This window comes from Trachinotus anak, unplaced genomic scaffold, assembly GCF_046630095.1.
Source record: "Trachinotus anak isolate AG129_WGS33_773 ecotype Australia unplaced genomic scaffold, CSIRO_AGI_Tana_v1 ptg000018l, whole genome shotgun sequence".
In the NCBI taxonomy this organism is placed as follows: Eukaryota; Metazoa; Chordata; class Actinopteri; order Carangiformes; family Carangidae; genus Trachinotus; species Trachinotus anak.
Genome location: NW_027273869.1, coordinates 13,063,971 through 13,089,382, shown reverse-complemented (window position 1 = coordinate 13,089,382; position 25,412 = coordinate 13,063,971). Strand labels below are relative to the sequence as shown.

At 42.9% G+C, this 25,412-nt stretch overlaps 1 protein-coding gene and 1 long non-coding RNA gene across 7 annotated transcripts in view; one reads left to right on the top strand and one right to left on the bottom strand.

The window, feature by feature from the left end:
• The window catches only part of LOC139634949 (uncharacterized), a 79,282-nt gene extending 61,280 nt beyond the window's left edge, over nucleotides 1-18,002 (top strand). Inside the window, exons 4-9 of one of the 4 annotated variants that reach the window (XR_011694104.1) lie at nucleotides 11,808-12,082; nucleotides 13,308-13,449; nucleotides 13,634-13,770; nucleotides 15,522-15,632; nucleotides 17,136-17,382; nucleotides 17,857-18,002. This is a non-coding gene — a long non-coding RNA (uncharacterized lncRNA). Of the gene's footprint in view, nucleotides 1-11,807; nucleotides 12,083-13,304; nucleotides 13,450-13,633; nucleotides 13,771-15,521; nucleotides 15,633-16,530; nucleotides 16,668-17,135; nucleotides 17,383-17,856 lie in introns of those variants that run through there. The other 3 variants (XR_011694103.1, XR_011694102.1, XR_011694105.1) reach the window with 3 other exon arrangements.
• Nucleotides 10,682-25,412, bottom strand: part of plxna4 (plexin A4) — a 235,218-nt gene continuing 220,487 nt past the window's right edge. For 2 of the 3 annotated variants that reach the window (XM_071501750.1, XM_071501749.1), the window contains exons 28-32: nucleotides 25,204-25,394; nucleotides 22,015-22,184; nucleotides 17,175-17,387; nucleotides 14,932-15,082; nucleotides 10,682-13,751 (exon numbers count right to left, since the gene is read on the bottom strand). In XM_071501750.1, the coding sequence (XP_071357851.1) occupies nucleotides 13,656-13,751; nucleotides 14,932-15,082; nucleotides 17,175-17,387; nucleotides 22,015-22,184; nucleotides 25,204-25,394 (821 nt within the window). In that variant the 3' untranslated portion in view covers nucleotides 10,682-13,655. Of the gene's footprint in view, nucleotides 13,752-14,931; nucleotides 15,083-17,174; nucleotides 17,388-19,123; nucleotides 20,450-22,014; nucleotides 22,185-25,203; nucleotides 25,395-25,412 lie in introns of those variants that run through there. The other variant, XM_071501751.1, reaches the window with a different exon arrangement.

The window sequence follows — 25,412 nt, the reverse complement described above, 5'->3', positions numbered from 1 at the left end:
TTTCAGTGGGAATGCAGTAAACAAAAAAAAAAAAGCATTTCATCTAACTGGCCAAAATTGTCTCTCATTAGAGACATATTTGTCCTGCTTTGCTGAAGGCTGCCGGATGACAGGGAAATGTGTTAGCACAGCTTTCTACCAGTGAACAAAGTGAAGCCAATTGTAACAAAGATTTTGAAAACTGTGTTTCACCCTTTTGCTATTTCAGTCTTGCTTATAAAAGCCCTAAAAATGTAGTGTTTTGGTACTAAAATATTAGAGAATGGTACAGTCCTGATATTGAATACCAGTATCTAAAACCCCGGCAAGTCCCCCAGTTACTAAACTGTCTGTCTCCATGCCTTGTGTTCAGATATGGTTTAGATTTAACCAAAAGGGATAATGACTTCTTCATGGTTTCCCAGGAAACAATGGTTTGGTGATGTTAAAACTGAGCTGGTTGAAAAGGTGAAGTTTTTTGAATGTCTCCATGAAATGTGCACATTGTGTCAGTATCTCATGTTGACATGTTTAAGTGCTGTTCAAACAGTTATCTCATGAGTGCACCTGATGAGAAAGTAAGTGTCCCTTATAATGTGCACATTCACTGTTTTGGACATTAAGCGTGATAAAAGAATGAGGGAAAAAACGGGCGTTCTGCGATTTCAAGTGAGAGTCTGTAGTTGAAGCCCAGCATACCAGAGAATTAGAGTTTCCTCATCCACTCGTGCCAAAATGAGAAGACTCATGTTCTCTCTTCTCTCCTCCAGCTACTTTCTCTGGGTGCTCTGTTTCACACCACTCTCTCCCTCAGCGTAAAGGGTGGCAAGGCAAGGTGACATTTGAAAAGTGCATTTCCCTCTCCGCTCCGTCAATCTGTTCTTTTTCCTTACAGACAGCCCCCTCCATCTCCACACTGACACGGCACGCACACGTAAACTCCACACAAACACACACACACACACACACACACACACACACACACACACACACACACACACACACACACACACACACACACCGCTCCTCCCTGCCCACTGACAATGATGTCCCTGGTTCCCACCCGCGCTGTGTGTGTCTGGTAGCCCAGACTGTGACCTCTGGACCTCTAAATGACACTATGGCTGCCTGTGGTGTGACCCGAGGGCCCATTAAGAGTCAAACTCAACACCAGATCTGTCATATATACTCCTGTGACGAGCTGTTGGACATAACACCGTCACCTCCCGATGACAGGTTGTCAGCACCTGTGTCGAGATGATCGATTAGCAGATTGAACCCCAAAACCTCGTCCCGGTGCTCGCTCTCCCCTCCTTAGCCTGATTAAAACGGGGCTGCAGTCATTTATACTTCCCTGTGCACAGACAGCAGGTCTGTTTATCTCCCCGGTGACAAAGTTTTGCTGCACGTTTGGAAGTTAATTGCTTGACTCATTAGCTGTGCGTGTGTTTCTGTCTCGGAGCAGCGGGGGATTAGATATTATCTTGTTATGGTGAGATATTTAACAGTGAGAGTAGTGATCTCCCAACCTGGGGCATGAAATGGCCTGAGTGCTTTGGAAAGCCCTGTGTGATCTGCTCATTCCCCTCATTCATTTTTAATGGCCTTTGAAGAGAACGCTTGTTTTCCATCACCACCACCTTTCTGGCAGCGAGGTAAACAGATGGATACTGACAGTGAGTGAGCATCTCACAACAAGCGTCTTGCTCTGCCATATCTCTTCCTTGTCAGAGTACAGCAAGCCTTCACCCAGTGTTTTTCTTTTTTTTTTTTTTAATTATTATTCTTCCTGCGGGTAGCCAGTAAAATAAACGCCAGACTTTATAGGGATTTATGTTGCCCAGAAATAGGAGGAAATACCAGTATGAAGTTGTCAGCTTTCCGACCGCAGTCACAAATAATGGGGGTATGAGTATGAGCTAGTTGCAGTCGGTGGTTCAGACAGCTCAGGCTAATACCGCCGCTGCTGCCTTTTTGGTTTCAATCTTAAATGTTTAATAACTTCAGAAGAAACAACCTCCCTTCACCGTCTCTGTCTCTCCCTCTCCCTCTGTTCCCTCTCTGCTTTACATTCCTTCCTCACATTCGTACTCCCATTCATTCCCAAAAATTCTGACTGATTCGCCTGTCATTTAGGTGACATTTGGTGGTAGTGACAGCCAGACACAACGCAGCTTCTTTTCATCCTGTCAAACGCAAGTGTAACAATCGCTGCAGCGACAAAGCTGTTGACAAAGTTACGATTTGAAATGCACACAGACAAACAGACCAATTGGTTAATCACTTTCTGCTGATGGCTTTTGATCGGCGGAGGGAGATTGCGCTCAAGGACTCGTTGAAGGTCGCCGCGTGTGGATCTGTGATTGCTGCGCGAATCGATTATAGCAACACCTCCCTCCAAGGATGCTGTCAGAGTGGCAGGCAGCTCCAAGCACAGCTTCAGAGCCGAGGGCTGTGTTTAAGAGGGGAGATTGGATATGGAACTTTGCATACATCACAGACAAGCACACTATACAATAATTTACACGCGGCACATGTATGCAACACACGCTCATGTGTTTTCACAGGCCTGCTGTCTCTCACCTACATGCATGCAAGTCTGTTTACCCATGAGAATGTGGCACGGTCAGGTCAAACAGATTCTGATGCACTTCAGAGTGAAATATGTTGGAATAAAATCTGTCCAGCCCATAATAATGGTAAGAATGGTTGGTGTTTAATAATCAGTGAAATATTTACATTAAACCAATAGGTGTCAGTCCTAGTGCCTGCAGCTCACTGAGCTTTTTAGCCTCTTTTACATGATTGTTTTGGTTGGAGGGCCCACGTACAGTAGAGAGGTGGAGGCTCAAATGCACACATGAATATAAATATGACTCCGTGTGTGATTGATGGTGGGAGGAGGTGTTTGTTTTTCAATCGTCCTGACTGCCGCTGTACTTTCCACCTGTTGATGAGTGTGGGGCAGACACAGATGTGTTCTCGGCCAGAGAAGCGGGGACGCTGACGGATCACTGATGCCCCGTCACCTGCGGGCGGACATTTGGACAGATATGAAGAGGACGGTGAAAGGGTGAGGGATGTTGACGGGTGCATGGATTGTGAGGGTAGAAAATGAGGGGAGCAGCTTGAAAGAGAGCAGTGTTTAGAGGGATAACAAGAGCGACGGGTACAAAGGGAGGAAGAGAAGGAGAGCAGAGCCGGGTGAAGTTATGTTCCGTCTTCTGAGGAGGGATGTGGCTGTTTTGTCAGCTCCTACAGACTGAGGGTTATCTGTCTCCTCCAGCTGTGCCACCCAGCTGTCACACGCTGCTATGCTCCACTCTGTCCTGGCATCCGACTCCCTCTGCCCACCATTATCTGCCCGTGTGTGTACTCCACATTTTACACTTGCAGATTATTAGCATGGAAATGAGCAGGTTCAGGTTATTTAAGCAGCATGAAGCAATATGAGAGTCTCTCCATGCTCTTTCCCCCCGTCTTCAACACAGCTGACTATCGCTCTAGCTAGCTACCAAGCTACTGTCCCTCCATGTTCCTCTGTCTTTAATTAGCCAAGTCTGTCTCTACATGAAGAAAGTTTTCTTTTCAAAGCAGTCTTGGAATCTCACTTCCGTCATTTCCCAGTGGAAGCCATGTGCCTTCTCTAGACACCAGACCAATCTGCAGTCCCCACCGCCGCTCTCTCCACCCCAACTCCACCGGGTAAGAGCCTCAATCACCCAGAGTCTATCACTGCAAACAGCCACTTTGCAGCCAACCACCTGTGACTCAGACCGAGGGGGAGCTTTGGCTGCAGCGTGGCTGTGTGGGGGGAAAACGGCCAACGCCTTGGGCTGGCCAGCCAACCATTGATTAAGGAAATCAGTATTGATTAAGGGAGCAGGGGACATCTGGAATGGACCAATTTATGTCCCCACATCAATTATTCAAATGGCTGCCACCGAATTGGATTAGAGGACGATGTCCCTGCCATCATTTCCACCCCTCTACAATCTGTACCCCCCCAGCAAGCTGTTGTCACAAGTCTCCTGACAAGTTGGACTCTTGAAATGCAAACTTAGACTTTTCATGTATACACAACTGGTGCAAGTCACTGTGCTCCGTTCAGCTTTCTTCTGCTAAATAAAGCCGATAACGGATTGCAGGCCCGCAGTGTGTCGTCAGATTTGTTTCTCAGTTTGCCCTTCTGTCTCTGCGTTGACATCTTGAGGGCTTGAACGCAGCACAGAATGGCACAGCATGCTAAAGCCCGGGCCAGAGGGTTATTCATATTCATAGTGTTGGTGCTGGAGAAGCTGTGAAAACGTGCACAGCTTTGTTCATGTATGGCGTGTTGTGTTTTTTTTGTTTTTTTTTTTGGATGGGGGTGCAGGGTGTTTGTGTTAATCTGTGTGTGAGTGTGCCCAGCTGGATTCTCCTTTGTGTGTCATGCAGCAGTCGGCCCACAGAGACGGGCCAGCACTGAGCCCAGCTGATGGGCTCCTGTCCATTATAGACAGGCTAACATGGTGGGAATGACTAGTGTGACTGAGCCAGGGACAAAAGCCCACAGGTGGCTGACTATGATAGAGGGGGCTGCCCTTTGTCTGCTGCCCCACCGGAGCAGCTCACAGAAACACTGATTCCTTGATTTTTTTTAATTAATTAATTAATTTTCTCAGCTATGATCATGGACAGTGTTTAACTCCAAACACCAGAATATTAGTCATTTTATTTTTTCTTATATTTTCTTTATATTTTATTACTATTATTATTATTATTATTTTATCATACAGCCTGCTGCCTCAGAGCTTTCTGTTCTGTTCCTCTGTGAATAATGGGAGAAACCTGATTGCATTCATGTCTAAGTATCTGGAATACTGCACTTGTAGAAAAAGTACATTTTGGTTGTAGCTTCGTGTCCATGTCAACTAAGAAGAGGATTAGCATGAAAGAAAATGAAGGGTCCAGATGTAATAAATGTAATTAATTAATATTACTGGCATTTGTTTCACTCGTTGTTACTGACAAACACAAAAGAAGTCTAAAAAACCATTTATAAAACTTGAAGTGGTTGAATGTGACATGAGGGGCAGTGAGGTGTTCATCTGTCACAATGTTGAGCCAAATCATTTGCAGTCTAACAACCACTTCCTCTTCCTGTACCTTATTATACATATTTCCATGTTTATGCAGTAAAGGGATTTTTGGATTTGTACCTGTTTGTTGCTGTGATCAACAGGAGGAACGTGTTGGACATGTAAGCAAACAATAAAGTAATAATAAATTCAATGTACTTCTCAACCAGATAATCAATTCATTGTGCTGTACAGGCTCAAACCGCTCTGGTAATTTGTGTTTCGGTGAGGACATATGATGCTGCAGCCCGGGAAGCAAATGTGCAGTTCAGAAGGAATCGCATGGTTGTTATTGATTAGGAGCTGGAATGGGGGAGAAGATTTGTGGAGCCCATAAAGGAGAGACTAGAGTATGTGTGTGCGTGTGTGTGTGGGAAGAGGCAGGGTTGTGTAAGATCAGAGGCATGTTTAGTATAAGAGGATGTGTCTAGACTGTGCACCGAGCTGATTTATCCCGTGGTGGTGGTCAGGACGGCTGCAGTTGGAGGTTTGCGAGATGTAATGTAGTTTGGTTCGATTACATCTTAAAAACACTGAGAGTAAAATGGTACAAGCAGTTTTGATCTTATATTAGCTCGCCATGCAGTAGGCATGGGGAGCCATCAAACAGCACCTAGATCCAAGCCTCTGCCCCGAAGAATTATCACACGCTTGTTTATACTCATCGATTTGACTCCAGCAGACTTACACACCTCGTCTCAGCTTGGAGGTTTCTTCAGTGTTCAAGTCTTTGTTCTGACTCAGACTTGTATCTCCATTCTCCATCTGTAGTGTTTCTGGCGGTAACGTTGGGTCCGTCTGATTTCCTTCCCGCTCTATCCCCGCCGCCACCAGCAACACAAATGTTTACCAAGACAGCGCAGACGGACGATGGACTAATATCAGTAATTGCTTCCATCTGCTCTCATGCAGTTGTCAATATCTCTGAGTCCGCTGCTGAAATTAGACCCGTCAACCAGTGTTCAAGCCGCGTTCCTATCATCACTCTATCCATCCTGGTAGTCAGACAGTCGACACAACCTTACGATAAAAACTCTAAATCACAGACAACAAACTGATGTTTTTGGAGAGGACACAGATCATCCAGGATTATCATTACATATTATCTCTGGCAGGATTTTATTCCAAAAACCAAAACATTATAACTCACTTTAACACACGTTATAAAAATATTGAAGTGAAGAGGATAAGATGAGTGAACTTTAAGATGCTGCAAAGTTTTGAAAAATGAAAAAGCAACGACAAAAAAATAAAGAAATTAAAGAAATAAGAAATAAAGATGAAGCTCTTTATGTTCCAAAGCCAGGGAGCGTTAGAGATACATCAGGAACATGAGACAGGCTGGCTCCATTAGCCAGGCCGAACCATCACTAAGCTTGAAGTGTTTTTATACTCCGAGATAACTGAGCTGTGTGTGCACTCATTGGAAATGATGGACATGTAATGTTTCCATATGTCAGTGGGCCATAATGTGCACCGTACGTCTCCAACATTTGTTTCTTCCTGTTTTTCTTCAGCTTTACTTTCCTTCCTGGACCTGCTCCTCAGACGTGTCGTTCTTTGTCAGAGTAGTCTGACACTGCCGCTGATAGATTGATATTAATCTTTTTAAATTGCTCTGTTGACAGTGAATTTAATAGTTTCTTGTCCTGGAGATAAGTCTTTTGAGCCGAGGTGGCCAGGGGATGAATATGGGTTCAAATACCTAAAGCAGCAGGTTCAGTCTTATTGATCATCCAGTCCCACAACCCCACATGCCCTCTCACACCGACCGTCTCAGCTGCACCAAACTGGCCTCTTCTCCGCATCTGTTCATCGCTCTATCCTCATGTGGACACACAACTTCTAGTCTTTTTTTTTTTCCATGGCCACATCACATCACTGTGTGTAAATGCAACGGCAGGGTGGGGGTTTGGGGTGACAGGGCTGCGGTGATCATGGGAGTGTGGAAAACCACCCCTGGTGCGAAGCAATCATAGCCGGCTCTCTATCATCCTGCCCCCTTCACTAAGTCCATCCAACCTCTCTCAACCCATCACCCGGCAGAGTTGCTCCCCCCCCCCTTCCATTATTCCCAGCTCACTAGTCAGAAAATTAGGGTGAAACTTGGCAGCCCTCCCTCCTTCTCGCTGCCTCTCCCCCTCTCTCCCCTCCACCTTCCCTCCTTCTATTTCTCACCCATTACTCCCAGTTCAGTGGTTGGTATATGGAGGGTGACACTAGGCCAATTCAATCTCACGTCCCCATCAGCCGCTCAGTCTGCCTGAGTGCTGCAGCCTCCCATCTCTGGACATACCCCTCCTACACTTCACACCTCCCCTGCCCTCCTTTGCTACACACAACTTTCTATTTCCTCATCTGTCGCTCCTGTTTTCCATTTACTTGTCTTTTTTTCGGCTTACCTTTGACTTTTAAAGTCCCATGTGTCTCAGGGAAGGTGTCCTCAAGATGGCTGTTGTTCTGGGGCAGTGATATGTTTTATTGTGCAGCTGCACCAGTTGTAAGTGGATGTTACGAGGAGTCCTTGGTGTAAGCGGTGTGTTTTGTGAGATAACAAAGCTGATGAGCTGTTAGAAAAAGTCTGAAAAACTAGAACATTAGAATGTGTGTTTCCACTGCCTTTGATGTGTGATGTTGAATAATGCAGATTGTAGAGTAAAATAAACCAGTTGTGTTTACTGCAGAACTACAGCTAAGCTTTGTAGACTGACATGCGCTCAGAGGCTGGGATTTCCCTCTTTGATTTTCCTGAATGGCTTCAGGTCTTCTAGATTGGCTCAAAGTGCAAGAAGCTTACAGGTTCAGCTAATCTTTACCAATGCAGCTGTTTCCTAATTATTTTGGCAGTGGATATTTGCTTTGCCTGGGTTCCATCATGTCAGGAAACACCTCTCATTAAAGGAGAGAAGCTTTTGTAACCAGCCTCTTGATAATATAAATAAGATCCATGGATTTACCCCATGGAGCTTATTTTACTGCAACTCAGATTAGGAGCTAAGAAGCATTTGCATCACTTGGACTAGTAATAGGCTGAGTTAGAGCCAAACACAATGAGAGAGGTCCAGGCCCAGTGAGCCAGCCTTTCTCATTAATTAGAAAAATCACTCTCCACCAGTTTCTAACTACCAACTTGGAAGACGGACTGGAACTGTTGTCAAAGTTGAGAATACGTATGTAAATTTACATCTGTACGAATCCTGGGATGAAACTTTTTAAACAACTTATGCTGGAAAAATAGTAGTTGAGGAATATAATGTACAAGGATCCCGACAGCACACCTTCACGCCTACATAACATAAAACCTGGCTCCAATAATATATTGAATATCTACTCCTACTATCTGCTGCTTCTAACACAACCACCCCGGTCTTCATGTGATCTGTGGGCTTTTTAATTCTATTCCCAGCTGGCAGGGCTGTTTGTTTTTGTCCTACCCAATATGAGACGGCTTTGTCATTGGGTAGGGAAGCCGCTTTGTAAGCCAAAATCAAACACTATGATGACGACGGTTTTGACTGAATTGGATGTAATCACTGTGTGCTAAGCTTCTGTTCCTGTTCTTAGAAAAGCAGGCTAACAGATTGATTGTTGGATGCTAATTTACATACTGTTTAGAGATTTACTCTTTGAGCTACTGGTATTCACATTTGACCATTCAGCGTGTGTACATTCAGAGCCCGACTTCCCCTGTGCAAGGATTTTTTTTCCAAAACTTGCTTTCTTTATTATCCCCAATGGTACGGTGGAAAATCAGGCCATAGGCTTTGAATTAATTGGATAAAACCATAATTTGAATCATTTGGATACTTAAAGTCTAAAATGATTTGGGCAATTATGCATCTTTCTGAAAATCACAGAGGGTTTTCTTTTCATGGGAGTGGTCTTGTCCTGCTACTATATACAGTGGAGTATTTGTTCTTCTGTATCCTGACGTGCATTCAGTTGACAGCACAAAGAATAATTAGAAATCTTAGAGTACAATGGAATTGGCTCCTTGTTATGCACCTTTGTGCATCTGTTCTTTGTTGCTCTGTCTGGCACCAGACAGTGGGGGACCTGAGATGGCCTCAACATCCCTGAACACCCAGTCTGGCTGACATAGCACCTGTCTCTAGGATGGAAAGGAAAATTAGAGCCATTTGGCGAGACACAGTGTAGTCTGTGTGTGCAAGCGCATTACAAGGATTCAGAGCGATTATGCTGTTTTATTTGTCACCGGTTATTGCTTCAAGTTTTATATAACCCAGTGCATAAATGGTGTGTAGGCAGCATAAGGCAGGAAGGCAGAAAATATGGCCGCACCATTTTGTTTAAAGCCCTCGTAATGCCTGCTACACCCACACAGGTGTCTCCAGACTGTGTCTGATTTCAGGACTGTGTGGCCGAGCGCTTGACACGTTGGTTTTGTTAGGGCACAGTTTCTGATTGGATTTTGGAGACTTGAGCAAACTGTTGGCTTAGCTGCACCGACAGTTTGCCTGTATCTTTCAATATTCATCATCATGTGTGCATCTGGCAGGAGGCCATGTGTTTACTAGTGGAGTAAGGGTCATAGTCTAAATCTGATCCCGGATTCAGATTCAGTGTTTTTTTCTTAATTTGAACTTTTATTTTTTTGTGTCACTTCAAATGTAGCTGTTGAAACAGGCAAAAGAGCAAGAACAATCATGAAATGCTTGGTTTCATAATAAAGTTTATTCTATATTACAAATAGTATTTTGTTCTTGACTGCAAAATAGGAATGCATTATATTTACATACACAGGTATACAATTAATTATAACAAAGTTAGAGAAGCTCGCCTTATATCCCCCAGGTTTCGTTTTTCTCTCTCGATAAGATACTCTTTATCTTTCAAATATGGTCTAGTAAAAGTCTTTTCTAGCATGTTTCTGTAACACCTGCTATAACACTGAGCTAGGAGGACATTTTTAGTTCCTACAAAACGTTTGAAGGTGGAAACTTTATCTGTGCTCTTGGCAACACAAGGTAGCTACTAGCAGACAACCTTTTGTTGCAGGGGGAGGGATGGGGCAGGGAGAAATGAAAGACAGGATGTTTCACTGGGGGGCAGATTCACAACGACAGTCCAGGACTCTCACCTCGTGTTATTTATGACCACACGGCTGTGAGGGGAAACTTTGGGTATCTAGACACAGTATACAATGGCTACATGAATTAAAGAGGTTCTTTGAAATTGTCTAAAGGTGTTTCATTAGTAAGTTTCTAACAATACTAATGCCAGTCTTACATGAATTAATCATCCAGTTGCTAAATCAGTCCTTATCCCTCTCGTTTTCCAATAACAGATATTTGATATGTTTACTACACAACATGTCCAGCAAACACCTTGTGAATGTACCCCTCCAAGTTGAAACAACAGACATTCATCATAGCTGCAGACGGTAATAATGGACAATGAGTTGGATATCTCACATACATTTGACACAAGGGCTAAAAACAGTCACTTGCCAAACTCAGTCTTTAACATAAGTCTACTATCAAGCCTGACGTGCCTCTCCTGTTAGAAAGTTGTGTTGATCTGTTTGATAAATCACAAGTATACATAGTTTCTGCGAGGTGTTCTTTTTCTGTTTTTTTTTTTTGTTTTTTTTTGTTTTTGTTTTTTTTTAATTTAAAGGAATTGTAATGTTTGGATTTAGTGACAAACATGTTCACAAACTGATGCAGTTTTTTGTTGCTTTTTGTGAAATGGACCCAGGCATCCATCATTTGGACTTCATCACTTTTCTATTCTGGGCTCAACTGATGGAGAAAACAAAGCAGTTATAATGCATTAATCATTGCATGCAGTAGACAACTCTAAAAACAAGATGTAATAGCAGCAAAGAAAGAGCAAGACTCAACTTGCATCTTCTACCAGAACTAAAGCCACAGAGGAGACACAGCTGTAACAAAGAATGGATGGACTGTAATGGAAGACAGTTAAAGGGACAAGAGAGATGGTCCTACTGTAGAATTTACAAATAGGGTTTGTGTTGTCTTGTGAGACACATAATCTTAAAATGAGCAGTTGGCTTGTAAATGACTTTAAAGTCCCTAGTAGTAGTAGAAGTATATAAATATCTTTGAGCAAGGCAGTTCCATTTCATACCATCCAAACAGGTCAACATGCAAGGGTATATAATATTTAGCATCTAACACTTCACAAAAACCATGGGCATGAGGTTCTGCAGTAGGGTTGAACTGGATAAAGGTTCCACCTTAAACGCAAGTTATAGTTTTTATTACATGAACAATCCACTTTTCCATCTCGATTCTTCCAAGCAAAAGAAAGATAAAAGAACACATCCACATCATCATTGCAAGGCGTAATTTTCTTATTTTTCTTTTTTTTTTTTTAAATAAGTTTCTTAAATTGTTTACGTTTTACATGCGCTTAAAAAGCCAATAAAGGACCCAAGGTGGACCTAGGGCGGTCTTCACACATTCACATCACCACATGGGGCACGTTGTCAAGGCAAAAGAAAGGGCAGAGGTCAAAAGGTACGGAGGGCGCCTCCATCATCTCTCTTTCAATCGCTCTCTCCCACAGTGGGGGTTTACATCCAACAAGTCTTACCTACTTTTAATGTCTATCATTTTCTATTTATCCTGCTGTGATGCTCACTTCTTGTTCTGTTCCTGCTCTGCTTTATCAATTTTTTTCCTTTTTTTTTTTTCCTTTTTTTTTTTTTTTTTTCTCAAGGCTTGGAGAAGGCTGCCCCCTGCCGCCACTGAGGACAACTACACTAATACAGACAAGAGCGCCTCAACAGTTACACACTCAAGAGTTGGGGTTTTGCCGTATGCAACTAGCTACCATCTCCAACGCTTGTGCAAAACAGATAAGAAAACTGGTAAGTCAGGAGCCGGACACAAGGGTGAACGGTGTGCCGAGAGCCGGAGAGACCCGGGACGATGGAAAGAGAAAGGAGGATCAGATCACCTCGCCCACAGAGCCTCTCACCTCGACACACTGAGGTCAGAAAAATCACACAGGTTTCTTTAAGTTCCAGTCACAATATTTTTTTTTTTTTGTCCTAGACGTGGTTGTCTTTTACAGAGTCCTTTTTCTGTCAGTTCCTCAGTGGCACTTTACAAATACATTTTTGACCGTTTTGAAAATTTCAAGCTCCTTTGGTTTTTGGCTGACCGTCGAAATCCATCTTGGTTGATTTCTCCACACAAAAGTCTTTAAATAAGAACATCCTGGGAAAGAAGTGCTACTCTCTCAACAGAGCCCCTTTAGGTAGCAGTCAGCAGTCTCTGACTACACTGTATTGAATCATTCTTCTTCTTCTTATTTTTCATGATCAAGCAGTTTCTTACCCAGTACATTTCAGTCAGCTCTTCCCTTTACCTCCTCCAGAGTTGGAGTAAATATGTGGGCAGTCGGGATCTTGGGCAGCTGCTGATTGTGTGTGTATCTGTGCATGTGTGTGTGTGCTTTGATAGACCGTCGCAGTTGCGACACAAGATTGGAAGTGGCAAGAGCCAAAGACTGCTCCTGGTGTTTGGATTAGCAGTCAAAACACTGTCTTCCAGAGTTGGTAGTGTGCTTCTTACAGAGGATCCAACTTGGGTCAGGGCCTCCAGGGTTTTATCTAATAGGTTAATTTTGCAGTAGCCACATAAGCCAGATGGAAGCAGAAATCATGAGCATTTTCTTTGAAGTAAATGTATGCTGGGCAGGGAAAAATGTGCGAATGTTGCAAAGGGATACAGGTTGGAAATGCTCTGGTTTGTAAAGTTTTAGTGTCAGTCACATTTCAATAAAGGAAAAGTTCAGAGAAGCACTACTTCTTCCCTATCCCCCATCAGTCTCACTCTTAAATACAACTCCAGCTACATTGAAAGAACACAAGAACATTCTAGGTTTGCCTGGACTCGCCCCAAATTTCACAGATATGTATGCTTTGCTTGTAGGTACAGTGTAAACTTGGCAAACCATCCTTGCATTAATTTTCTTCAGAGGTGTTCATTTGGCTTGCAGTCATCATTTTTGATGTTTCCTCTTGATTCCCTATGTTGAATATAGAACTACAATAAACTGGACTCTAGAGATGGTTTTATTTTAACTATCCTATTTTGAAAAAAGTTCTCAACAAAATGGACACCCAACATTGTGGTTTTTAAAGAATTACCTATCATTGTAAATTCTTGAAGGCAACATAAAAATGTTTTTTCCCCTCTTTTCTTCCAGCAGGGGGACTGAAGCATGCCAATATGGCCAGCTTTCAAGCAATCACCCCTTGAAGCGCTCCCTGTGGTGAAGCTGAGGGGTCCCCCCCCATTGCACTCTGGGAGATGCCAACCTCAGCCCCAAACCACCCTTCAAATATATTCAGGTAAACTAGTCTATGCAGCAGAGTGGATGAGGAAAACTAAATATTTCTTGGGGAAGAGGAAGCAGAAAAAAGATCAAGGAAGAAGTCATCTTTGAAAGGCGGAGGGAGGAAGTCACATGATGAAAAAGATGGGGACAGGTCTTCGCTCAGGCACGGCTCGGTTTCTGATGGGGTCTCTTCCCAGTGCGCCCTGGGAAGTGCGGTCCTCAGCTCTCCAGACTCATGAAGGCCACCACCTGCTCCAGCTTGAAGGCCAGCCTCTGTTTCCTGGCTGCATCATCCTGCTCCAGTGAACACACAATCTGCCAGCACAACAGTGAGGTAAGCACAGACACACAAAGACGTTACTGGAAATGCTCAGAATAACAAAACTGCAGTCAATGATGTCAAACCTGATAACAAATCTAAGGTAATACGAAGCTCCAGTGCATTTGTAGTTACTTATTTAAATATTACAGTAAAAACATGTACTGTAGTAGGAATACAAGGAGTATTACACTGTCTTTTGAATGTCAAATACTTCATGTAAGCTTCAAAGGTGGCTATGAAAAGGTGATTACAGTGGAAACACCAAGTCACAGAAAAAAAAAAAAGTATCAAAACATCCATAGTCTTTTCAAACCACTCCTGCAAAATTATCCCCTTCTCTACTGGGTTCTCCACAACAAAGCTGTTGGCATATTTGAAGGGCTGAATCATGACAGGAAAAAAGACATCAATAAAGTTATTGATGAGGTAACAATTGGAAAATGCATATACCATTTTGATGCCCTTTTTTGCAGTCTGGGTGGGTGTTAGAATTCATCAGAACTGCTGTGTATCCAAGCTGACTACAGCTGCAGCACTTTGCAGACACACACCTTTGAAGCTTCCAGCAGGTGGGTATTTCATTAGTGTAATTTCCACTGGGTATGGACAGAACATGTCTGCCTAACTTTTCAGAGAGTTGATGATGAAGACATTGATACAGGCCTCTTGGCAACCTTCAGTAATAACTTTTACCAGTAGCAGCTATGAATGTGTGAATTTTTTGCTCCGGGCTTTGTCTCTCAGGCAACATACAGGTTAACCCTGTGATTGATGGAGGGTGTTAGGTCAGCACGCTGCCTGAGGGGATGGTTTTAGACACTACTCAGGACAGAATAAAAAAAAAAAAAAAAAGACTGCAACCGCCTCTGCATATTTTTCAGGAGAAAAAAATTATAATTTACTTTAATACTCTCCGGCATCACGTCTCTATCAATGAGACCAAACACTAAATGCCACTGTAGAGTCAGGGAATGATTATTACAGCAAGAAAGCACAACCAATTTGTTTTCTAGATTAATACTAATGCAGATGATATAAAACCAATTATTAGTGGATTGTTCTTTTTAAATTCACTTACTAAAAATCAGTCACATCAAATGCACTCAATCTTCATCAATAATGCTACTGATGTGTTGTTTAGTAGTATAGTAACTAAGTCACAGTATTACATACCTCCTCAGTGTATTTGCCCACATAGGAGTAAATCTCACTGAGAGAGCTCATGGTGTTGAACTCATTCATGTGCATCCGTGACTGTTCTGCCAAGTAGGCATTCATGTCCTGGTCGCTGATTGCTGGCATCTTGCTAATGTCTGAGTAGTACCTATTAAGAGAGAGAGGGAGGAATAAAACAAAGCATAAACACTTGTTAGGAGTATGTTTACTGTAGAGAACATTGTTAGAAACACTGCTAAACGATTTGGGAAACAGAATACACCCAGTGCTGTGTTTTAATGCAGATAGTGCTGCTGTTTTCCTTGGAGCTCATTACTCATTGTGGTTACAGTGGTTTACAGCAGGTCTTTGAAGATATTTAACTAATGCGTGTAGCACAGAGGCAACAAGTGTGTTGCAAAGTAACATAACTGGAATGGAGTCATAATAGACACTGACAGGCCTTAGATTTCAACTTTGAACACCACAACAGAACACACACACACTTGCAATGAGGTAAAGGCAATCAGTCACTGTCGGCAGCAGCTGTGTTGCCCCTATCAACTATGTTAATTAAAGCTGCTTATTTACATATTAAATTCTTGTAGCTGCAGCCGCTTGAGGACAAGCCCGTTGTTTGGCTGGATAATTCTGGGCGAGAGAGACGATATTTGCCAGGAAACAAGTCTTCAGAGCAAACTGAGCAAAGGAAAAGGCAGGTGGGTGTTGCTCATAGCTGTTGCACAGAGGTCACACACACATCAACACCTGTTCAGTGCTGGAGGGCAGTTGTAGGGAGCTCCTAGTAGGGGATTGTTAGTGTAGAGACCAGGTGTGCTTGTTTTAGGAAAAAAAACTTTTTACAAACAAAACTAAAATCCTTGGTGTGGAAAAACTGTTGTGGGCCTATTGACTTCTATTTTTGACCATTAGAGCTCTGTGTTTTTGACATGTGTCTGTCATGTCTGACATTACTTCTGTTTGTGAAAGCATCTCTGGAAAGAGTGGAGCACATGTGTATAGTCTTACTATGTTTTTTTTTTACAGAATAATAATGTTAAGTTACTTCAACTTTCAACCATTTCACCCAAAATTTTACAACTGACAAAAAAGCTGCAGCCAAATAATATTCTTGGACAAGCAGCCTTTGGAAAATCTTCATCTTCACTGCATAGTTGCAGTATGAGCTGTATTGTGAAAAAATGAAAAGGGACTGTTCAGTGATTTGTGACTCTAGAAGAACAGCTTTGTTGTGTTGTATTTGCAGTGCGTGTGTTGTCAAATTGATGAAGATGTTTACTGAATTGGTTTGTGTTTTCTTAAGTTGCAGAGTGTTGAGCTCTCAGGGCCACCGTACACTATTCCTCTACCAAATCACACCTTCTAATCACATAGAAGGTGTGGTTTATATACACTATAGGACAGTGACAGCAATCACCACCAACAGCATTTCCTGAAAATCTGGAGTATGCATGTTTGGCCTTTAGAAATCTCTCTGCTTGAACTATGTGCATGAATGCTTTATAAAAAAATATGGACAAAATTTTCAGCTGATGCTGCCATCTACAGTAGGAACTGCTGTATTCTCTGTCCACATGATCAGTTTTTTGCTTACAGTATCCAGATGTATGAATCAGCACGGGACCTTCACAATTTCCCCACACTCATTTGTGTTTATGAGAGACCACATACAGAGACACACAGGACTAATGAGTACGGTCCTGAGCCTGAAGCTCCTCATTTGGTTCTACCCATTCAAGCGGTGCACATATATTCTCATCCTGGGGCTTGCCATGTGACGAAGCTACAGACACAAATACTCTGAACCGCTTCACAGTACCCCATCTTTTATTCAGGACTTCTTCGCCTTCCCTGCTGACAAATAAATTTAATAAAATTCTCATTTTAACAAATTACCGGCTTCTGCTGCCTGCTACTCTCAAAAAATGCTCTCTCTCTCTCTCTCTCTCTCTTCTTTCCCCACACATACTTCTGCACCCTCCCATCACACCAACGCCCTGTACTGTAGATCTCATGCCCTGGGCGCTCCCATCCATTCCCACTGTGTTGTAATTTGGATTGTGTTTCATGGCCCATAGATCACAGTGCTACAGTCATATTGTGTGTGTGTTGGAATGAAACATGGCTAATGCGGGTTTTCTGATGTTTTCAGTCACATAAGAGCCCTCCCCCACACACATTTCCTCTTTTCCTCCATCCAGTGTTTGGTGTTTACACGTGGACTTCTATCAACAGCTTACCTCTCCACCCAGCTCTTGTAGCTGGGGATGTCCTTGGCATAAAGCAGCTTGTTGGAGGGTGAGTCCTTCCCAAGGCGGTGTTCTGAGGTGGAGCAGGAGTCCATGAAGGTCTGGGCCACCACAGACAGACAGGCGTCTGTGATGCTGCTCTTATGGATGTCAAACACAAACTGGGGGTTCTTGATCACATTCACCCAGAAACGCAGAGGTAGGCTGCAGAAGGGTGGAGACAGAGAACAAAGTAATGTCAAACTACCTGTGATTATACAAGTTTTGTACTTCATTTCATTATTGTTAAATTATGGTATGTTGGAGTGTATTCGTATTCCTAAAATAAGACATGCTAATATTTAGGGATGTTTTACCATAACTGAACTTGTACTGCAATGCAACCTGTAAACAAAATGTTATCTGTTATCAAAAAAACAAAAAAACTAAGAGCTAATGAGACTGAATTACCTATGACAGTTCCATGCACCATGCATATTAATGTATTCTGCTGTGTTGGCACTCCTTATTAAAAATTACTTTTGCGTTGATTGTTCAATTCCATCTCAGTGACAGAATGCTCAAATAGCCATTCAAACAGAGAAACAAAGAGTGTAAAGTAAAATAAAAGTCTGTGTCCAGCTGAATTGCTCTGAGATTAAGTCTCTAAATGCCATTTTTATATTTGCTACAGCGAGCCAGGCAATGGACATGAACATATTATGCGCCAGAAGGGGGACGAGGATGCATTCACTTTGCAAAGCTAGTGCACAGGCCCCGCTGTTGCCGATGTGCTCTATTTGATGTGTGTGCTCAATTCAATAAAGCCTTTATCTTTAAAACCAGGTGGTGGCTGGCTCTCATTTTTTCCAGCAGTGTCCAGGGGTCCTCACAGGGGGCCCACAGTGACACAGTTCATATTGCCTTGTTTGTGCAAGTGGGTCCTATTTTGTGCCTGTCTAGAATAATAAAAATATACAAGTCTGTTTATTTGCTGGGCTTGTTCCTACCAAAATGAATAGATATAGGGCCAGCTTTATCTGTGTGTTGCAGTGAAAGGGCTCAGGTGGTATTAAGAAAGAGCTGAGTGTTACTTGGATCTCTATATCTTTACTATTCTCTGGGCTATGTGGTTTTAGCTGACATGGCAAAAATATAACCGGAAAAGACTGCAGTCTAGCCTGCATATGAGTTTCTCTGTCTGGCGCAATATCAAAGGATGAGGGGGGGAAAAAAAACAATAAAAACTGAAATGCATCATTTAAATACCACCGGTGCTCCCCTGCCATCCCACTAAGCATTTATCCTAGCACAACCACCCACATCCCATTCACATGTACATTCTTACAAAAGAGGATTTGGGTTCAGAGGAAAAACTCTGCATTATGACTTCAAAATTAATCTGGGCAAAGAATCTAGTAGGATTAGGTGCAGGGATCAAAGGGATATTAACACCACCGCTGTGCTGCCTTGATTGTCAACAATCTGCCCCAGCTGCCCTGGGCTTTGAGGTACATGGCAGTGGATGTTAAAATTATGAGGTTCCATGCATAATTTTGTGTGTCCAAAATGACCACCATATTAACATTTATATTTATCCATTGTGTTGAAAATAGGCAAAGCTATTTTTTCTGCAGTTAACTCATGCTGTGTAGTTTTAGGAACCTGAAGAATGACTGTGATCGGTCCTTTTGGTCAGGGATTAGGTTAAATATCAGCTGCCAAGATCAAGGGCATCTCTTATCCAAGAGGAATTACGCCTGCGGAGTAAAAAAAGATCCTTTGTATTAAAAGAGTTTTCCTCTGTCCATCGATTTAAGACTTCACAGTGCAGTCAATTTGAACTGATAAAAGAAGAGTGAAAAAGTAGCTTGTTTACCCTCAAATCTAATAGGAAGCACTTGTGAATACAAGCAACACTTCGCACAATAGCTTTATTAACTTTGTTACATAGTGTTTGGGACACTTAATGGCTCAGTTTAGACTGTCCGTTTCAAAGGAGTGATGTATAATGCAGTACTACAGAGAGGAAGCTGGTTTGAAATCAACTCTGCTAATCCTCGTCTCTCCCACGAGGAAAGATTACCAAACAGTATTTACAAAACTGCACAACTGTCAAGCAGCCAAACAACCACCCTAATGTAAGCTCTGTTTACTGGGTCAGGTTCTAAATATTTTGACAGGTACTGTACGCCAAATGCAAACAACAAAAGTTACACAAATGTACAACCACAAAAACTAACTCTCCCTGCAGTCCCTCAGCAGCATGTCTAGCTGCCTCTTTCAGTTTGTGGCTCCCACACAGAGCCACAACCCCTGAATCTGCAGTTGAAGGATGCTGTCCCATTTCTGCAGAAGGGCCTGATGAAGCTGCTTGCCATTGGCAGGCAAAGGGTCACAGATGTGATCCTGGGCATCCCATTCATGGCATTACAGCACACACAGCGAACTGACTGGGCCTGACCTTTTTCATCCAGCGACCTAAGACTTGAATAAACAGCTTTATAAAGGTGACCTGAGTGGGCATTGTTCCAGCTGGACCGCACAAGGCAAAACTGCACAACCTTTCATGTGAATGGCAAGTCGCAGTCCCTTACTGGGTAAGCTGTACATCTGGACAAAGGGCTTAAAACAAATGGAAAACTTGTATATTACTCCACATACAACTTAGTGATTCCAGAAAATCAGCTCATAGTGATTCTGTTTACAATCTGTGTGGGACAGAACTGCGGCATGACAGCAGATAGGTGGTGATCGGCATGCAGAAAAGAGGAGTGCATGTGCCAGTTTTCCACAATAATTAAGATTCTGTCTGTTGCATCCCGACATGACAAACATGCAGTGCAGACAGACAGACACACACACACACACCAGAATCAGAAAAGTGAAGATGAGAGGAGACGATGACACACTGCTGCTAATCCAAAAGATACCATCTGGAGATGCTCTAGGAGCCAGTGACTCACGCATGCACACATTTACTGTACACGATTACAAATACACATTACAACTCTGCCACATGAAGCCGAAACAACTTTAGCCGATTTAAACCTGGCACAATCTAAATGTACAGACACGATTTGCTTCAAAAACCTTCACTGCACACAGGTAGGCTGATGAAATGGGGACATAGGCAGACATTGTGTTAGAACTGTTGCTATGCAGTGACAGATGACCTTGGATTGTAAGGGGTCACAGATAAATTCTTGGGATACAATAAATCCTGGATGCCATCTCTGGGTCTCTTTCAGGTCTTAAGACTGCAGATGTTCAGAATCAATGGAAATCTGAAATGTACCATACAGCTCTGACTTTTTCCTGTTATAGAAAGGTCATACATTTCCACACCATGATCAGACATTAAAGAAAAAAAAAACGTTCCCAGTCCAATGTCAGTGTGGGTTAGGCAAATCAAACCTTTTTTTCATAAAGCTTCTGATAATATATATATAAAACACAAATCATTGGTCTAACAATAATATCAGAAGCAAACTTGTAACAAGATAAGCCCTAAAGCACTATAGACCACGGGATCATCTAACATAAGGGCTACATCAACGGATATATAGTGGAGCTCTGGCGATGGGGAAACCCTGAAGGGAGGAGGTGGGGGTAGCAGTAGGGTGTAGGGGCTCTGGCTGGTGTGATGGGTTTAAGTTAATGGTGTGTATGATGACGATGGGCCTGGCAGGTTTAATGGGACAGGGGCCCAGAATGGGAGGGGCACTTGCCTTATTATTCTCTACCATCAGACAAAATGAAGGCGAAGGCGATTAAAGATTATAGGTAAGCACGCTGGTGAGAGGTGAAAACACACAGGCATATGCACGTCTCATACAGAGAAGATATCAGTGGTGGCATCAGCACAAACTGTTGTGTGCAGTCTAAGTGGCCTTTTTTGATGGTGTGTTATGATAAATTGCTATTCATCCACAGTCCTCTAGTGAGAGCCCGTTCCATTAAAAGTCTAATGTGAGAGCCTGTTGCGCTCTCAGAAAACACTTAACATACACTGCAAATGGCCCAAGAACACAGACACAGGAAAGGATGAAAATTAGGACCATAGTATAAAGTAAATAATATGTCTCCCCCTTCTTTAGCCCCCTACCCACTCCTCCTCTCTATTTGTCCCTTGATGCACATCAATTTTATGCTCCCATCTCCATGGTTCTCCTGGGCCTTGGGCTGTGTGATGCATGCTGGGATCTTGGCAGAGGCCGGGAGGCTAATGAGATATTAGTGTGCGTTTAACTCCCACTGAGTTCACTTCCCTTTCTTCACCTTTTCATTTCTCTCCTCGCTGCATTCTGGTGCACTGTTGGTTATTTAACCCCTACCAACCTCTTCAGGTGGGCTCACAGAGGTCAGGATGGTCTAAATTAATCAAGGGATATTAATTTAGAGGCGTACTTCCTGCACCTGGGAGCGTACATTTGTCACTATGGCGATTTCCACAGTGACAGGCATTTTTTGGCCCAGTTATCAATGATAATAGATGGAGAGTCTTGGCAGCCAATTGGATTAGCCCCTTGTGGTTGGCTTTAATGAAGATTACATGCCCCTGTGGTTAATGGATATTAGGAAGGGAAAAGGCGTGTGGTGAAGCTTGGCACTGACACTGGGCAATATGAGGGCAATGTTAGGTGAAATGTGCCAAAATGTACTAATTGTGTCTGCAGTGCATTAAACAACGGTGCAGAAAGAAGAGGCTGTACAAATGATGGACTAAACGTAAGATCCAAGTAACTGCCTCGCCAGTTTCTTCAGCTTCCATGAACAGAACCCACTGTGTCTTTGTGTGTATGCACATTTCTGTGTTTGCAGGTGTGTGCAGACACAGGCCTGAACTCACCAGTTGCTCTTCCATGTGTGTCGAACATGTGGGTCATGGATGTTGTGTTTGTCTGCCTGCTCGTCCAGGAAGTCAAACATATATTTGATGGCCAGTGGCAGGGCACTGCCTCGATGGGCTGTGCTGAAGATGGTCTCGAACAGGTCGTCCACAAACTTCTGTAATGTACCCTGTGGAGCAAAGAGAGGAGAGATAGGAAACACACCATTTAAAAGGCCTAAACCAGGATGTTTGTTAATTAAATTATCTGACAGTTGATTATCACTAGTTGATACAGGCCCCAGTCTTTCCATTTTAGTTTCCACTGCCACACAGGATGAAACAAAAAACTGTAATAAATCTTATATGGAATATATGTACAGAACTAAAAGTCTACAATTTCAATGCAATGAGCCTCTATGTCTATTAAACGGGACACACAGAGATTGTCACTGTCTCATACATTTAGCAACATACCAGTGCCTAATGTTGACAGAAAGATTTTCATAAACTTGTGAAGTGCATGTCACTTTGTCCCCTAGCTGCGATGTTTATGTGTCTGACTCCTATCTCACAGACCCGGCCCCTAAATCCGCTTGCAGCTTTGATGGGGGAAATTGTTATTTCACAGCTGACTTTTAATAATATCTGGGAACAGGAGGCGCATCTCCTAAGCCTCTTTGTGCTGCCGGATTAGCTCCCACACTGCACCATTGACCCTAATTTGATTTAATGTTGGCGACTTTAAAAAGGAGGAGGAGAAGAGAGAGGAGAGACAGAGAGTGAGAGAATCTAATCCTCTTGTAAAGAATGAAGCTGATGGGATGCACGGGAAAAGGAGAGAGTGAGGGATGGAAATGAAACGACAGAGGTTTCCTATCAGGGAAAGATTGCCATTAAGTGTGGCAGATGAGGTGTGTACGGGCACTGGCAAATAAAAATCCAATTTGGGTTGGAGCGGGTGACTGAATCACAGAGTCAAGAGAGGTAGAGGAGAGTGGGAGGAGAGAATCCTGTTAGTCCAACAATCACGGCTATAAGTCTAATGTGGCCCACATTCCCGACAGCTTATCGTTTTTCTATGAAGATGGAATCAAATATCTCTATATCAAGCCCATGTGCTTTCCAAGTGACAGTCTGCATTAGCTGGCAAGGGAAGACCTGACATTTTGTGTGTGCATGCATAAATGTGTGTGTAGCCTAAAACCTGTGTGTATGCCTACAAGTGCTGAGGCGGTGACATTTTATGTCATCCTCTATCTCAAGAGGGGACTTCTGCATCAACGCCGTCATCATCACAGGGTTGTCTTGTTCCCCGCTGGAGCTGAAGCTACCAACACTGCCAACACCCCTCCCCCATCTTCTCGACCATCCACCCTGTCATTAGACCACACTCTAAACACAATGTGTCATGTGGATGTTTTGATGCCTTGTGCCTCCGCATTGACATGAGAGGAAAGCAAACAATCAGACCTTTGGTGATGGCGCCGAAACAGAAGTAGAGAGACAAAGAAGGAGATGTGGCGAGGTGGAGATGAACACACACACTCAAGTGTATGAGTGAGGAGGGAAAATTTAATCTTTCCCCGTGCCCCTTCACTCTCCACACACATGAACACGACCTGTACCCACACTCAGTCAGAGTGACACTGATGGAGCTAATATGAGAGACGTCAGCGGCGTTGCCAGGGAGAGGTATTTATTGGCATGGTGAAAGCCAAACGCAGTCAATTACACTGCCTGTCTGCCCAGTCATTTCTCACCAAGAGAGATGGCCGGCCAAGATAAACTGGTTATTTCACAAAAACAATCCATCTGGAAAGATGATGTGCTGTCTACAGTCAGGAGCCACCTTGCTGCACTCTGGAATGGGATAATGGCAGGGAAATAGAGCGGCTCAAAGAGGCCAAGAGGTGACTGCACCTGTGTGTAGGTGTGTGGACGGGTATACAGAATGTGTCATGGTGACGGCACTGCCATTCCCCCTCCCACCTGTTATTCTACAGGCTCCACTTTGTTTGTTTATTAGTTGATTTCATATGTTCCTTGTCATGTCTTGTTTCACTGATATTAATCTCATACCTCTCTTTCTGTTGTTGTCAGTGAGTTATCTGCTTTAATTTAACACCTGATTTTACTCATCTATCCAAACACCTGCTGTGGCTGAGGAAACAAAATGCACTTTCCTTCTTTACAATCAGGGAGTCCAGTATAACCATTTGCTTTTGGAGGCTTTTCCAGTTGTATTACAGTTACACTATGTTTTAGCATTACATAACGACTGAGTGATGAAGAGAAACAAATGAAAAAAATCAAGACAATTTTGCAAATCATCTGTCTGTAGAACTCCCTCCTGCTACTTTGTGTTTAGTTTACGTATATGGAAGTGAGCTGATGTTTTCTCTGTGAACTGCCAAACAAAGGCGGACACTGGATCAAAAAAAAAACAAACTGAAATGTTACCGAATCAAAAAGTTCTCAGCTTGTAGCCTCCCTTTTTCTTTTTACCTTGCCTGTGTGTCTCTGTCTGCGTCTGATAGAATGGATGTCTTGATGAAAAAAGAAGGAGAAGATGCTTTAGGAGTGGATTGGTAATTTGCATTCAGCTGTTGGATCAAAGTCACTTTTCTCTCCAAACCAAATTAACTGTTTTTTTCATCCTGGGGGCCATTGTTTCAAGGCACATTCAAAGAGACTTTATAACCATTTCTATTTTTGCATGATCGTTTTTTTCGTTACAGAAACACCTTCACTATCTTCATGGGTCTTTTTATCTTTACCCTTTTTGATATGCTGCTGCGTCAACGCAACAGTAATGAAAAGAGAAAACAAACAGAAATATCTATTCGCTCTTTCTCACCTACGGGGATGGAAGAATACATTTGAATAATCTTTTCCACCGAGATGACTCATTCAAAGTAAACATGAATATTTAAATAAAAGGAGAGTATTCTGAGTCATGGTAACACAGGGTGAAGGTTGTGACCTTTTAGCCTTTCACCTGGTGAACTGCTCCAAAAAAATACAGTTTCCCAGGTAAAGTAGTTAAAAATGAAATTGATGGGATAGCAAAAAAGGTATGCCCTGCAAAATGCCACAGATCCAAATAAAGAATGAATTTATCATGAGAAATGAATTACAACAAGATGACCCTCTACCAACGAATAAACAAATCATCACGTGTGAAGTTTCCTTTCACAGATGGCTCACCTTGGTAGCCAGAAGTCGCGTCAGGTAGATCTCAGAGACCATCTTGCTGCCGCGGTCGCCCTCCTTCTGGTCTCCATGCTCATGGTTCTTCACCAGGTGCCAAACCTTGACCCCGCTCTCCAGGTCAGGAGTGATCATAGGAGTGCGGGAACGCAGGCTGTCAGGGCTTCCAGTGTACTTGATCATGTTCTCTGTGAAGAACAACAGGT